This window comes from Anoplopoma fimbria, chromosome 11, assembly GCF_027596085.1.
Source record: "Anoplopoma fimbria isolate UVic2021 breed Golden Eagle Sablefish chromosome 11, Afim_UVic_2022, whole genome shotgun sequence".
NCBI lineage: Eukaryota > Metazoa > Chordata > Actinopteri > Perciformes > Anoplopomatidae > Anoplopoma > Anoplopoma fimbria.
Genome location: NC_072459.1, coordinates 17,322,160 through 17,337,581, shown reverse-complemented (window position 1 = coordinate 17,337,581; position 15,422 = coordinate 17,322,160). Strand labels below are relative to the sequence as shown.

Here is a 15,422-nt window from a genome sequence, read left to right as displayed (position 1 = left end):
CTTTACAGTTGATCCAGAATGCTGCAGCACGTGTTCTAACAAAAACTAAGAAAAGAGATCATATTACTCCAGTATTAGCTTCTCTGCACTGGCTCCCTGTTAAATCAAGAATAGAATTTAAAATTATTTTACTTACCTACAAAGCTCTAACTGGCCAGGCACCGTCTTATCTTAAGGAACTTATAGTTCCATATTACCCAACTAGAGAGCTGCGCTCAATCAATGCAGGGTTACTTGTGGTTCCTAGAGTATATAAAAGTAGGATGGGAGCCAGAGCCTTCAGTTATCAGGCTCCTCTTCTGTGGAACCAGGTTCCAGTTTCAGTCCGGGGGCAGACACACTCACCACTTTCAAGAGCAGGCTTAAGACCTTCCTTTTTGATAGCGCTTATAGTTAGGGCTGGTTCAGGTTCGCCTTGGTCCAGCCCCTAGATATGCTGCTATATGCCTAGACAGCCGGGGGACTACCTAGGATACGCTGAGCTCCTCTCTCCTCTTCTCATCCCCTATTTATGCACATTACTGATTTTGCTTCTTCCCCGGAGTTCTTGTGCTTTCTCGCCTCGCAGGTTCCCAGGAATCGGGGTTATATTTGGACTGTCATCGTGCCACCTACTGAGGCCCTGCTGACACCCACTACTACTACCACTATCATTATTAGTCACATTACTATTATTATTGCCTGTACTATTACGCTTATTGACTTGCTTGTACCCTGGAGTCTTTGTGCTTTCTCGCTTCGCAGGCTTCTATAAATCGTGGCTGTACCTGGACCGTGGTCGTGCATCCTGCTATGGCCCTGCTGACACCGACTGCTACCACCATTATTATTACTAGTCACATTACTATTACTATTACCTGTACCATTAAGCATTTTAGCTTTCCTTCCACCCTGAAGCCCTTTTGCTTTCTCGTTCTGCAGGTTTCCATGAATCGTTGTGGTACCTGGACCGTAGTCGTGCCTCCTGCTGTGAGCCGACTGACACCCACTGCTACTTCGATTATTATTATTAATCACATTACTATCCCTATTTTCATAACTATAATTCTACTGTAATAATTGCTGCTGTTATTATAAGTAGTCTTATTATATGAATCATTTATGTCATATACATTGAATGTGTTGTATCTCTGTTATGCTGTTCATTCTGTACACATGACATCTATTGCATTCTGTCCATCCTGGGAGAAGGATCCCTCCTCTGTCGTTCTCCCATAGGTTTATTCCTTTTTTCTCCCTGTTAAAGGGGTTTTTTAGGGGAGTTTTTCCTGTGCCGATGTGAGGGAAGGACAGAGGATGTCACATGTGCACAGATTGTAAAGCCCTCTGAGGCAAATTTGTAATTTGTGATTCTGGGCTATACAAAATAAACTGAATTGAATTGAATTGAATAACTTTAGCTAAACTAAATACAACTGTTTAGTTTGTTTAGCAAAATTTGTTGTGTAATCATTACATTTTTAGGTAACACACATCTTAAAATTAGAAAGAGCCAACTTTGAATTGGAACAATATGGAAACCAAAGAAAAGCAAAAAAAGCTTTGCAATTCCTTAAAAAAACATTGTTCTATCATTTTTAAAATAAATTGAGTTTATATTTTCACTTTTGAGTTTGGTTAATTAAATGCATATGAATTAATTCGAAGTAAACTTTGTGAAGTCAAGGCTATATTCATTTGGAAAATTCCAGACTAGCTCTATAATTTTGCTTCAGTAATTTAATTTTAATCCAAGTGATTTTAATTTAAAATAAGAAATCTTAAAAAAAAAAAAAAAGCTTTCTTTTATTCATTTGAATTGCATGTTTTTGTAATATTTTATACACACATGTCTTTTGCTAATGTTAGAGTGGTGAATGTTCTTTTATCTAAATGACAAATAAATCAGATTTTTGCGGTTAAATCAAAGGAAGACACGGGGCAGCGATATGACGCGCATGATGCGCACTGAACTATGTTTCCCATCATTCTTTGTCGTCCAGTGTGAGGGGAGAGAAGGAAGATGGCGGCGATTGTCCGAATGGGGTTACGGTTGCTTTTCTAAAACGGCAAAAAAAAAAAGAAGAAGCAGTTAATGCTGTATTTTAACGGTTGATTAAATTTGATGCAAGACGGTGGCTTTGATCGGACCCTTCAGATTACGGGACTACAGGTAAACCATTACTGCATTCAGCTAGCGTTAGCTTCTGGGCGAAAATGAACAGTTCAGATAGCTAGCTAACATTCACTCAATAGTAAGCTGCTGCTGACATATCCTTAGAGGGTGCATGTTAACTAGCTACATCGCTAAGTGACTACATCAAATGTATCTATGAGCATCGACACAAACCGGCTTGTTACTAATGTATTGAAACGTTACAGTGTTAGTTCCGGAGACGTAACTCTACAATTTGACAGCCAGCAACGTTACGTTAACCGGGGAGCCTTAACATGTAGCTAGGCTAACGCTGGCTAGTGAGATTCGGTAACGTTACAGCAACAACTCTTAACGCGAAAACAAAATGTGAACCGTTAGGCCTTTCGTTACGTCTGTCTTTTCCATCGACAACAGTAACAACATTGACAGGCACTGAGTCAGTGAGCGGTAAATGAGATCTGTACACGCTTAACATGAGAAAATACAAGTCACTAAATAGGCTGTAAGGTAACGTGTACGTGAGATATACTTGCATAACGTGCACGTGTTAACAAACTAAAGAGCAGTTTTGTATTAATGGACTTGCCCAGACTGGACTGACTCTCAGCAAGTGATCGTTATAGAAACCATGCCTTGCTCGTGCCCATTGATATCCGCTACTAATTCGAAGCTGGCCTGCTGCTTGTGATCCATATCTTACCTCTCACACACTTTTTTTCGTTTTTACCTTGAAAAGCAAATTATATGAATCTGCAAAGCCAATGAGGCATGGTGAGAATGCAGCAGTGCTAACTGGAACTTCTGTCTTGGGTAAATAAAAAAATCCTATGACTCAACCTCTTTAGATTTATCTGTGTTTTTGGGACACTTAGGTGTTCTTTTTGACAGGACATGACGGATGATAATCTCAAATATGTTCCTCTAGTTCTGCAAATAAATTGTAATTGAACCAAGTTAACCAGCTATATCCCAGCAAAAATCATTCTCACACTCTTAAAGTGTTCACAAAGACCACAGGCTGTTTTTGCCTCTGTGGCCTCAACGTTTACAGTAGATCTTCTCGGTAAGATAAAGATTTCATGTGCTCTGTCCTTTCTACTAGGTTTATTCCTGGATTCTATTTTTCCAGCGTGGCGGCGATCCTCCAGGACCCACTGTCTGACCTCTGCTCCCCAAGTTTTCCTGGCCCATGGACTTGACTCCGGCATCAGGCTTCAAACGGAGGCCTGCTGCCTCCTCTTCCCCGAGTGGAGTTAGAGAGACTGCCAGGAGTCCTCCTCCCTGCTCGCCCTCTTTGTCTCCGTCATCGGCATCATCCGAACCGTCTTCACCCCTGTCTACATCCTCTTCTGTCTGCCCTAACTCCTCAGTTTTTCACAACCATGTCAAAGGTCAGACCCAGGGGACAGAGGTGGCCAGGGTGTCCTCCACTTCTGCCTCTCTAGCAACGCAGTCTCTCGCCACACTTACTCCCAACACCTCCTACTCAGACCTTTCCCCTCACACTTCAGTGCAGCCACGTGTTGATTGTGAAGAAGAAGAAGAAGAAGAAGAAGAAGAAGAAGAAGGCGGCAGGAAAAGGGAGATGTATGATCCTTTCCATCCAACTGAGGGAGTGAAGGGGGAGGAAGGGAAAGGGGAGAAATATGACCCCTTTGACCCCACTGGTTCCCCAGCATCAGATGATGATGATGATGATGATGATGATGGAAGTGGCAAAGTGAGGGGGTTGAAGATAAATGCTGAGAGAGGAGATGATGAGGCGAAAGAGGAGGAACCTCCAGATTCCACTGACACATTCACTGACCTGCCTAGCCCCTGTCTCTCCACCCAGCGCCCTCTGAGGAGGAGAGTGGACTGTAGCTCTGCCAAAGCCGGAGAGCATAGGGAGTGTTCTGACTCTGATAACTCTGAGATAGAGGAAGGGGAGATAGTTGGGGCTGCTGAAAGAGATGGAGTCAAAAAGAGACCAGCTGGAGAAATCCTTCCCATGAATTCTCCCAGCGTCTCCTTCTTTGGCTCAAAGCCAGAGCGCATCCTCCGGGTGCTGGATGGGGATGGCTTTGTGTCTGTGCACACAGAGAGCAACTGGGAGGAGGACAGGGAGCCTGAGGATGAGCCTGTGGTAGGAGTGGAGGATCTGAGAAGGAAGTTGGTCAGCAGGCGGAAGGAAAGATATCTCTCCTTTCCTGCTTCCTCTCCCCTCTCTCCTCAGCCTCTGCCTCCCTCCCATCCTCCAGCTTCTACACCCTCTTCCCCTCTCACACCTCCGATAGAACAAGGCAGCAAGACCCGCAGCAAGTCCTCCAAGAGTTCCAAGGACTCTGACCGACAGAAAAGCAAGGATAGGAAGGCTGGGGAGAAGGAGGAAAGAAAAAAAAGGAATAGGAAGGACAAAGAGGGAGGTCGGGAGAGAAGCAAAGAAAAGGAGCGAGGGCACAAGACCGGAAAGGAGGTTAAAGGAAGGAGGAGCAGCAGGAGTAGTAGCCGGAAGAGGAAAAAAAGACAGCACAGCAGCCCAGAGGCCTCAAAGTCCTCCAAATCTTCAGTAAGAGGGGCCCAGACTAGACAGCCTTTTTCAAGCCTATCTGAAGAAAGACACAAGGAGAAGGAAAGAGAGAAAGATAGGGATAGAGACAGAGGAAGAGAGAGAGACAGGGATAGAGACAGAGAGCAAAGTCGGACAAGTAGCCATAGAAGAGATGAAAGAGATCGAGACTCTAGTTCGAGAAAGGAGGAAAGGGAAAGGAAGGGAAGACAACATTCGAGCAGCAGAGAGCGGGGCACTACAAAAAGGTCCAAAAGAAGCAGGGAAAAGAGGGAAGGCGACAGAGACAGGCAGCGGGACAGGGAGCGGCGTCGGGACGGCCGTCCTGTTGTCCCGCCATCTATCCAAGACCTAAATGGGTCTGACCTATTTGCCATCAAGAGAACTATCACAGTCACCACCACCACAACCACCACCACCGTACCTGGCTCCCCAAGACTCACCCCTACCTCCCCCTGTCGGCCCATACAGGACTCTGACAAGCCCCACAAGAGAAAGAAGAAGAGAAAATGGCACTCAGCTGGAGAGATGGATGACCGGGGAAGTTGTCACAGCCAATCACAGTCGATCTCACCACCAAGGTATCACAGCTACGAATCAGACCGCTATTCAGACAAATTGGAGATTGACGTCTTGTCTTTGGATGGTGAGGCTTTGGACTCAGACTACCCATCTCTTGAGGATACCCCCCCAGCTGCCCTGCCTCCTGAACCACCAGTCCCCAGCCCCAAAACTAAAACTACCCCCAAAACTGGAAGACATGCCTCGAAAAAGAAATCTCACGCATTAAAGAAAATTGACCAATCCTCCTCCTCCTCCTCTTCCTCCAAAGGCAAATGTCTCTCCTCACTGACAGTCACCTCAGGCTCTTCCGCCATCTCACCTGGCCTCCCCTCAGCAAAGCGAGCCAGGAAGATTGGAAAGGACAAAGACCGGGACAAAGGAAGCAGAAAGGATTTAGTACACTCCGGCAAATCCAAGAAAGAGAGCGGCGGCAAGCGGAAAGGCAAGCTTCAGTCAAAAGTGTCTGTGCTGGTACGTGAGGGCGTGAGCAGCACCACAGGGACTTCAGTTGGCTCTGGAAAGCTGGGCATGGACCTATTAGGGCCAGGGGGTACAGGAGGGGGTGCTGGGGGCTCTGTGGTAGGTGGCTCGATTGCAGTGGTCTTCTGCAGGGACAATGAGAGCAGGTCTCCATTCCTTAAACCTTGCTCAGAGCCGCTGTCCCTGGGCAACCGCAGTAAAGATCTGTCCAGTATGGGGAAGAGAAGCAGCCTGGCTGCGACACCATCCTCCCTAACCAGTCCTGCAGGACTGAAATCCAAGAAAACAAAACCAAGCTCCATCACATCCACTTCCTCCTCTGCCTCCTCCCCCTCATCATCTCTGGCAACCAAGCGGCGCCGTCGCCTGGCCAAGAAGACGAGAGAAAAAGGTGGAGCAGTAGGGCTGAAGGCTGGAGACGACAGCCAAACAAAAGCCCCGTCGGAGGGCTGGGGGGGCTCCTTAGATGTTCAGTCAGCCATTGGAGATGGAAGCAAGTCAGTCAGTCCGCATACTAGCCAAGCTGGCCCTGCACCCTGTTCTTCCTCCTCTTCCTCTTCCTCCTCTTCCTCCTCTACCAGTGTGCTCCCACCCTCCTCCTCGCCCCCCCACACCCCTCCACCCTCCATGGCTCCTTTGAGGGACACCAGGGAGTCTTCGCCAGACTCCCAGACCGTTGACAGCAGCTGTAAGACTCCTGACCCTTCTTTCCCAGCTGAGGACTGTCCAACCCAGACCAGCCCCACGCTCCCGGCATCCAGTCCGTCCAGCCTGTCCACCCCCCAGGGAGCTGGCCTCAGCGTTGCCTTGTCTACACCAACTGCCAAGCTCCTTCCTCCAGATGATGCGCCCAAATCCTTGGCCTCACCTCCATGCTCGTCCTCTTCGGCAGGCTGTGGTTTCACTTCCCTTTCTCTGCCTCTGTCTTTGTCCGACCCCTCCTCCTCCTCTGTGTCCTCCTCGTCTGCTAGTAAGCCTCCTCCTCCTCCTCCTCCAGCAGCGCCTGCCCTCCCCTGGAGTCTGCAGACCGGGGTGGACTGCACAACTGGAGGAGTCCTAGCGCGTGAGTACGATCCATAGATGTACAGGCTTCCATGTTATTACGAAACATTCACACCTTGAAGGGGCACACAAAGGACTGCACTATTAGTACCCAAGCCAGGGAGTTGGACGTGCCATGGATGAAAAGGTCTTTTAAAGGTCTATGTCCCTGGTGTTTGAAAATGTATGACAGCATTACATCAAAGGTAGCTTTCCCTATAGCTGCTTTTTTCATCCCTCCCTAATTACAACTTTGCCATATTTCAAGGGCATTTTACACATAAGGCCAGTTGAAAAGAGGGTAAATTCTACATAGAATACCATGAAGTCATACATCATTGTAAAGCTAAGACTATGATTCATCTACCAGTCACATTTACATGACACTAAGCACAACAGAATTTGACCTTTGACCTCTAACACCGCAATAGGGCGAATTCTGAATGCCTCTGGAAATGCTCTTATAATAAAAATCATATTGATCTGGTGTGCCTATCCACCTTAAAGAGCACAAAAAGAGCTTTGAAATGATACATTACATGAATAACAAGATTTCTTATCAGAACAAACTTAACTCTGATCCAATGTTTTGAACTTTGCATTGGATTCTCCTTTTGGGGCAGTTCTAAATAGCTGAACAGCAGAGGCACGAAATAACACTTTAAAAAAAAAAAAAAAAAACTTTTCAAAGAAATGAATACCTACCAGGTTTAAACATTGTCAATATAAACTACTCTGTAAATGTGAAAATGATTGCTTTTTCATAAAAGCATGAAACTTGATATACTTGTACAGTTGAGACATTGAACCATTTCAGAAATGGAGCCATCAAAGAAAGGCCTCGTGGCGGCCATTTTACTTCCTGCTATGACGTGAACGACCCTAAGTCGTTCACGTCATTTAAAATGTAGTTCTTCTCGTTACAGTCACTGTATAGTTATGGTCAATGACAAAAGGATTACACTTGAAAATCGTTACACATCATTATTTAATGAAAGCAAGCTTAGGTCCTCAGATACTGCTATTTACAACGTACCTGAATTCATCATTAACTATTCACTACAGTTAATGATGTTGTATATTGGTATATTATATGGTAAGGCTTGACCACCAAATAAAATGGGGTTCACATTACCTTTTATGTGTTTATTATATTTGATGTTCAAAATACATCATTTGGTCATGGCAGAAAGTTGAATGGCAACCATGAGACATTTTTGTGATTGCTCCATTTCTGAAAATGGTCAGAACCCCAAACTGTACAAGAATAGCACGATTTATAGCTTTTATGAATAAAATATTTCCTGGTCTATAACCCACAGCTACTGAATGGGGGCCTCATCAGTTTTGTAATCAACATGTTTTGAGTGGGGAAAATATAAAATAATTGAAGTGAATTGATTCCTTAGTAAAGTGTTTGTATTATTTCGTGCCTCTGCTGTTCAGCTATTTAGAGCTGCCCCAATAGGAGAATCCAATCCAAAGTTCCAAACATTGGATCAGAGTTAAGTTTGTTCTGATAAGAAATGTTGTTATTCATGTAATGTATCATTTCAAAGCAAAGAGCATTTCCAGAGGCATTCAGAATTCGCCCTATTGCGGTGTTAGAGGTCAAAGGTCAAATTCTGTTGTGCTTAGTGTCATGTGCTTGCTAGATAGATTAAGTATTATCTTTACAATGATGATGACTTCACAATTGTGTAGGTTACCCTTTTTTTATACAGTTTTTTGTTTGTGTAAAATGGACAAATATTTTGGAAAAATTGCAATGATGGAGGGATGAATAAAGTATGGATAGCACATAGAAAGCTCCCTTTGCTGCAGTGCGACGCATGCAATGCTTGTGGAAATAAACCGAGAAAGTTTCCCATTTGGTGTTGATAGGCTCATAAAGATTGATAACCTATTACGTTATATGTTGCATTTCATTCATGTTGTGTTTATCAATTCATGTATAGCCATAAAGATGTACATATCCTTTTTTCAGAAATAATGGTCTTCATCATTCTTCCTTTCAGTGACTGCTCTGCTCTTCAAAATGGAGGAGGCCAATATCGCCAGCAGAGCGAAAGCACAAGAGTTCATTCAAGCTACCAGCCAGGTCAGAGAGCGCCACAGAATGACTGTCTCTCTGGGTTAAACTGTCATTCTGCTCAGTCCTCTTTAGAAGGATTTATGTATATTATTAGGAGGAACTTGAAAGGCAATAGAAAACAATGTCCTGTGTTTTACATTGTTGAAAAAAAGGCAAAGGCCAGTTTCAGAAACACTGGCTGTGCTAACATGCTAAGGGTGTAAATGGTGCATGCAATAGGGTCGCATTCTGATGAAAGACCCCTTGTTATGTTGAGTTGCTACTTTTCTCGCTAAGTTATTTTTTCGAAATATCAGAATATGTCAACATAAATCAACAGTTTCAGCAAGCATAGTCACAGTCAGAAATGTGGAGTACTTCACTTTTAGCCCATAAACACTTAAATCAAGCTGTGAAAAAGGCTTTCACCACTGAAGCATTTAGGATGCTGTGTGTGTAGGGCTCTTTGTTATATGGGGGAATATAAAGTAACAAAAGGCTAGCGATAGGTAGGGTTATAAGTTGTACAAAATGTAATCAAACATTTTAAAATCATTAACTTACGTTACTGTCCTGCCAAACACAATCCCTTCTTCTCTGCTGCTTGTATTATTTTGCCGTGCATTTACAAAACTAGACTATCTTGCGATGGGATCACACCAGCCGCGGCACCAAATCGGCCCAGGGGTCCTAAGTGGTGGTACTTCCAGCTCCCTTGTTCAGACCACAGCCATCTCGGCTGTTGTTTTGATCTCAACTGCACACCTCAAAAGTTTCGTGATGCCAGATCTGGCCAGGGGCGTAAAGTCGGGGGCCTAATGCTCCCTTCTTGACTGCATCTTGCGCGGCTGCGATTCCATCACGGTGACAAAATCTGTACAAAAAGAGACAGAAATAAAACACAAATGACTCACACACGGAGTCATTTTGACCCTTTCCTTCTTAGAAATGAATGGGGAGTGAATTCTGGTCTTACTCTGCCTTTTACTTTGTCTCATGTCTCTCATGCAGATTCTCTCACAGGCCAATCAGAGCCAGTCCCAGCAACTTGCTCCTCCCTCCTCAGCCTCCTCCTCACAGATCCCTCCCCCTCCCTCTCTCCCTCCACCTCCCGGTCTGAGCCCAGCCCAGTTCATCCTCCACGGCTCCCTTCCATTGGTTGGCTGCACCAAAACTCCTCCGTCTCTCCTGCACTCCTCCATAGGTGGTGGATGTGCACAGACCCCACCCTCCATCATGCCCGTGGGGCTGTCAGGAGTTATTGGGAGCGCTGGTGACACTGGATGGGACAATGAGAGCAAAGACCCTGACAAGGCAAGTTTTTAGGTTCATGCACAGATCAGGACAGTGTGCTCTCTCTAATGTAAAACATCCCACTTTGGCTGCTTCTTGTTGACATCTACCAAAGGGGCCAATATTTCTGTCTCAGCCAAAGTTTTTTCAGGCTACAATGTTCATCCTGTTACTGTCTTGAATAACATGGAAAATATTCATACAGTTTTATACAGAAGCTGTAACTGCAACTATTTGTAAATTAAAGTATTTAACTGATTTTGCGTATGGATAACAAGTAAAAGTAAACTTACAAAAAAAACCCTGTTTGATGAAAAGCACAGAACAGTAACACAGGTTATCAGCAAAGCTGGTCAAAGTTTACAAACCTAGTCTTGAGGCAAAATGTTATATCTGTCATCCTAACTGTAAAGTAAAAAGGCTTTGCACTATACAGTGGGTACGGAAAGTATTCAGACCCCTTTAAATTTTTCACCCTTTGTTTCATTGCAGCCATTTGCTAAAATCGAAAAAGTTCATTTTTTTTCGCATTAATGTACACTCAGCAACCCATCTTGACAGAAAAAAACAGAAATGTAGAAATTTTTGCAAATTTATTAAAAAAGAAAAACTGAAATATCACATGGTCATAAGTATTCAGACCCTTTGCTCAGTATTGAGTAGAAGCACCCTTTTGAGCTAGTACAGCCATGAGTCTTCTTGGGAATGATGCAACAAGTTTCTCACACCTGGATTTGGGGATCCTCTGCCATTCTTCCTTGCAGATCCTCTCCAGTTCTGTCAGGTTGGATGGTGAACGTTGGTGGACAGCCATTTTCAGGTCTCTCCAGAGATGCTCAATTGGGTTTAGGTCAGGGCTCTGGCTGGGCCAGTCAAGAATGGTCACAGACTTGTTCCGAAGCCACTCCTTTGTTATTTTAGCTGTGTGCTTCGGGTCATTGTCTTGTTGGAAGGTGAACCTTCGGCCCAGTCTGAGGTCCTGAGCACTCTGGAGGAGGTTTTCTTCCAGGATATCTCTGTACTTGGCCGCATTCATCTTTCCTTCAATTGCAACCAGTCGTCCTGTCCCTGCAGCTGAAAAACACTCCCATAGCATGATGCTGCCACCACCATGTTTCACTGTTGGGATTGTATTGGGCAGGTGATGAGCAGTGCCTGGTTTTCTCCACACATACCGCTTAGAATTAACGCCAAAAAGTTCAATCTTGGTCTCATCAGACCAGAGAATCTTATTTCTCATAGTTTGGGAGTCCTCCATGTGTTTTTTGGCAAACTCTATGCGGGCTTTCATATGTCTTGCACTGAGGAGAGGCTTCCGTCGGGCCACTCTGCCATAAAGCCCCGACTGGTGGAGGGCTGCAGTGATAGTTGACTTTGTGGAACTTTCTCCCATCTCCCTACTGCATCTCTGGAGCTCAGCCACAGTGATCTTTGGGTTCTTCTTTACCTCTCTCACCAAGGCTCTTCTCCCACGATTGCTCAGTTTGGCTGGACGGCCAGGTCTAGGAAGAGTTCTGGTCATCCCATACTTCTTCCATTTAAGGATTATGGAGGCCACTGTGCTCTTAGGAACCTTGAGTGCTGCAGAAATTCTTTTGTAACCTTGGCCAGATCTGTGCCTTGCCACAATTCTGTCTCTGAGCTCCTTGGGCAGTTCCTTCGACCTCATGATTCTCATTTGTTCTGACATGCACTGTGAGCTGTAAGGTCTTATATAGACAGGTGTGTGCCTTTCCTAATCAAGTCCAATCAGTTTAATTAAACACAGCTGGACTCCAATGAAGGAGTAGAACCATCTCAAGGAGGATCAGAAGAAATGGACAGCATGTGAGTTAAATATGAGTGTCACAGCAAAGGGTCTGAATACTTATGACCATGTGATATTTCAGTTTTTCTTTTTTAATAAATTTGCAAAAATTTCTACATTTCTGTTTTTTTCTGTCAAGATGGGTTGCTGAGTGTACATTAATGCGAAGAAAAATGAACTTTTTCGATTTTAGCAAATGGCTGCAATGAAACAAAGAGTGAAAAATTTAAAGGGGTCTGAATACTTTCCGTACCCACTGTATATTCACCCTCGCTTCTTCATGCTCTGATGTTCTCGGTTCTGGTGCTGAACGCTAACCAGTACTGACCTCAAACAACATAGGTATTGATTGATGAACTAAATTTTTTAAGGGGTTCTATATTTTTATATTCCTCTACATAATCATTCTTTTATTTATTTAGTTATTGTTTATTTTGTACACTGTAAAATCTCAGCTACAAGTATCCAAATATGATATAATGTCTCACATGGCTAGAAGTAGAGGGAATTCAAATTGTATTTTGTGCAGTATTGCACAGTTACCATGCCAAAAACCCAAGTTGAATTTCTTGGATAATTTATTTTATAAAACTTGGAAAAAATGGAATCTATATGTCCAACATTTTAACAAGTACCAACAAGTGTTACCTATTTTTTGAAAAAAAAAATCAGGCTCTGCGTGCTATATACATCAAACTGTTAACATTTGTATAACCTCCACTTAGAGCCTCTCCTGTCCTCTCCTCTCCTCTCTTCTCTGTGCTCAGCAGTCTGTGTTTCTCAGGGTTTTTGTCACATGACTGTCGGTCTTAAGCGATTCAATCATGGCTTCCTAGTTAGGCAGAGGAGCACAGAATTTCATGTTTTTTACAGAATCTGGTCAAAGCAAAAGGTTTAACTGGGGTGAGAATTTAAATGAGCGGGGCATAAAATGTTTTTGATAAAATATCACAATTTGAAGTTTCTCTTTGGCTGCTTTTGCAGTAAAAGCATTTGTCACACATGATGTGTTCATGGGCCTTTGTAAAGATGAAAATCTGACGGTGTAGTTTGGGGGATTTTTGTAAAGAAAACATGCTTTTCAATTCAGCGGTTCAGAGGGTTACCTTTTGTTTGTAAAAGCACTACAAAGAAAAACAGGTTTAACTATTATTATTCCATTCATTTAACATTTCTCTTACCTGCATTGCCCAGTACCTGAAGAAGCTGCACACCCAGGAGCGGGCAGTGGAGGAGGTGAAGCTCGCCATCAAACCTTACTATCAGCGCAAAGACATCAACAAGGACGAATACAAAGACATCCTCAGGAAAGCAGTGCATAAGGTCAGCCTCAGCACACACATCACGGGACACAGCAAAACACGGGCTAGTTAAATCAGTGTGTGTACCTCAGTGCACCTCCTACCTACTGTAGTTCACAGTAGGGTTAGGCCACTACGTGGAGTTTAGGGAATGCTTACAAATAACAAGTCAAGCTTGCTGATAAAGCAACAGTAGTATCTATTCCTACAATGAAACCACATCAACAAAATATAAAAATATCTGTCTTTTGGATTGAAACTGGCTAATATATGACTCTGTGTCAATGTCTCAGATCTGCCACAGCCGCACTGGAGAAATCAACCCGGTCAAAGTAAGCAACCTTGTGAAGCTGTACGTCCAGCGCTACAAATACTTCCGGAAACATGGACGCAGAATGGATGAGGAAGAGAGGGATGACAGGGAGCTGCATTCTTCTGCCTGATAGGATACTTTATAAAATGTCCTCCCACCGCCTTCTGCTCAAGACCTGGGCAATCCACTGATTGTTTTTATCTTTTTTTTAAAATCTTTTTCATAGCCCACCTTGTCTACGCTTTAATGCGACTTTCTGAAAGCCTCTCCCCTTATCTCTATGATCTCACTGTAAATATGTCTCCCATCAAAAATGTATGATGTATACAATGTCAAGGAAGTAGATGCTATCATGAACTGCTCTGTGATCTAATATAGACCAGTACACCCACCCTGCAATAAATACTGCATTTTAGATTTTGTTGACTGTATCCATAAGAAGCTTCGCTGTGGATGGTACTAACTGCAGAGGTATTTTTTCGATAACATTGAATTATCTCCCTAAATAATGCTACTTTGTCTACCCCATCACGGTGTGTATCAAACTCCAAGCCCAGAGGAGATGTAGTACCCACATACATACAGCAAAAAATGTTCACATTTCTCCTCCATCACCATCGCTCAGTCGTTGCAGACAGTATGATGGTTCAAATACTCTGCGCCTCTCTGTTGAAGCTCTTTGGTTCTGCTGTCTGTTTTGTGTGCATGTGTTACTGAGGTTGATAAAGTTGCTAAATCTCTTTATAAAATGACTTGCCCAACAAAATATAAATGTTGCTTGAAAACCAGCTCGCAAAAGAATGACCATATTCATTTAGTCTGTTGTCTGTGTTTGCATTCCATATTCTCCAGAACTTCATGGATGCAACTTCTTGGTAAATCACAAACAGTGGTATAGAAAAGCTCTGGCCTTTGTTGCTTATAATTAGCGTAATGTAGCAGTTGCATATAGGCTAATTATGATGAGATGAGCCTAGAAGATTATTGATCTACAGAGGGGAAATTCAGTTTTTGCAGCAGCACATACAGAAATAAGTACAGATTAATAAAAAAGAAAGTATGATTAAAAAAAATGTGAGTTTATAAAAAATTTGAAAATAAAAGCTTACACTGATGCAGGGCTGAGCTGGGGGCCAAGTCAAAAATGATTGGCTTAGTCTGTAGTCTCCACAGCTGGTGTGCGGTCTAGTGGCCTTGGGCACAAATGAGCGCTTTGTTTAGCACCTGGGTGGGATGATCTGTTTGCTGAATGAGCTGCCCTTCTGCCACAGCTGGTCGAAGAGGGTTCACGGGGCTGTCCAGTATGTTCTGGTCTAGCACTGTCCTCACAGCAAGAAGGTCCCATGCTGGCGCTAGTTCTCCGGTTTATATCTAAACACGGAACATTTACTCCCTTCCAAGCGCTGTGAATGAGATGATTGCTTAATGAAAGGCATCCGGCGTAAAACCTATGTCAGCAAATACGCGGATCATAAAATCAGATTTCCATACCTGATCAGTGGGTCAACTGTGGTTCCCCCTGACTGGAGTGACCAAAATAAAACCTTCATCCTCTCTGCCACTGCCTCCAGATTGTTCAGACAGACCTTCCTTACCAGCCTCGCCAACTTTGACGCCACCAGTCCAGCACACCACAGCTTGAACAGTGTTTGCTACTACAGAATGGTGGAAGAACTTCAGGTGCCTGTTACAAACATAGTCTCCTTAGCAAGAACAATTTGCTCTGCCCTCTCCTAAAGAGTGTGTGTGTTGTGTGTCCAATCCATATAGGTGGCCTCTTGTTTCTCTGCTAGTCCACCACCAAAATATTGAACTTTAGGTGATGCACCAAGTAACTATCAATCATCTGTACTCCTTGTTGTCT

General features: G+C 43.8%; 1 protein-coding gene across 1 annotated transcript; it reads left to right on the top strand.

Annotated features, from left to right (window-relative positions):
- The first annotated feature begins 1,947 nt into the window (after positions 1 to 1,947).
- scaf1 (SR-related CTD-associated factor 1) lies at positions 1,948 to 14,355 on the top strand. Its single transcript, XM_054607570.1, has 6 exons — positions 1,948 to 2,152; positions 3,240 to 6,792; positions 8,789 to 8,871; positions 9,856 to 10,158; positions 13,139 to 13,267; positions 13,539 to 14,355. The coding sequence occupies exons 2-6, from the start codon at positions 3,327 to 3,329 to the stop codon at positions 13,686 to 13,688; spliced, it is 4,131 nt and encodes a 1,376-aa protein (XP_054463545.1). The 5' UTR covers positions 1,948 to 2,152; positions 3,240 to 3,326; the 3' UTR covers positions 13,689 to 14,355.
- The last annotated feature ends 1,067 nt before the right edge of the window (positions 14,356 to 15,422 follow it).

Excerpts from the sequence above, each read along its gene's own strand:
- scaf1 (XM_054607570.1), top strand. The coding sequence starts at position 3,327 with ATGGACTTGACTCCGGCATCAGGCTTCAAACGGAGGCCTGCTGCCTCC. Across the intron at positions 8,872-9,855 it reads TCATTCAAGCTACCAGCCAG|ATTCTCTCACAGGCCAATCA; the intron begins GTCAGAGAGCGC and ends TCTCTCATGCAG. Across the intron at positions 10,159-13,138 it reads AGAGCAAAGACCCTGACAAG|TACCTGAAGAAGCTGCACAC; the intron begins GCAAGTTTTTAG and ends TGCATTGCCCAG.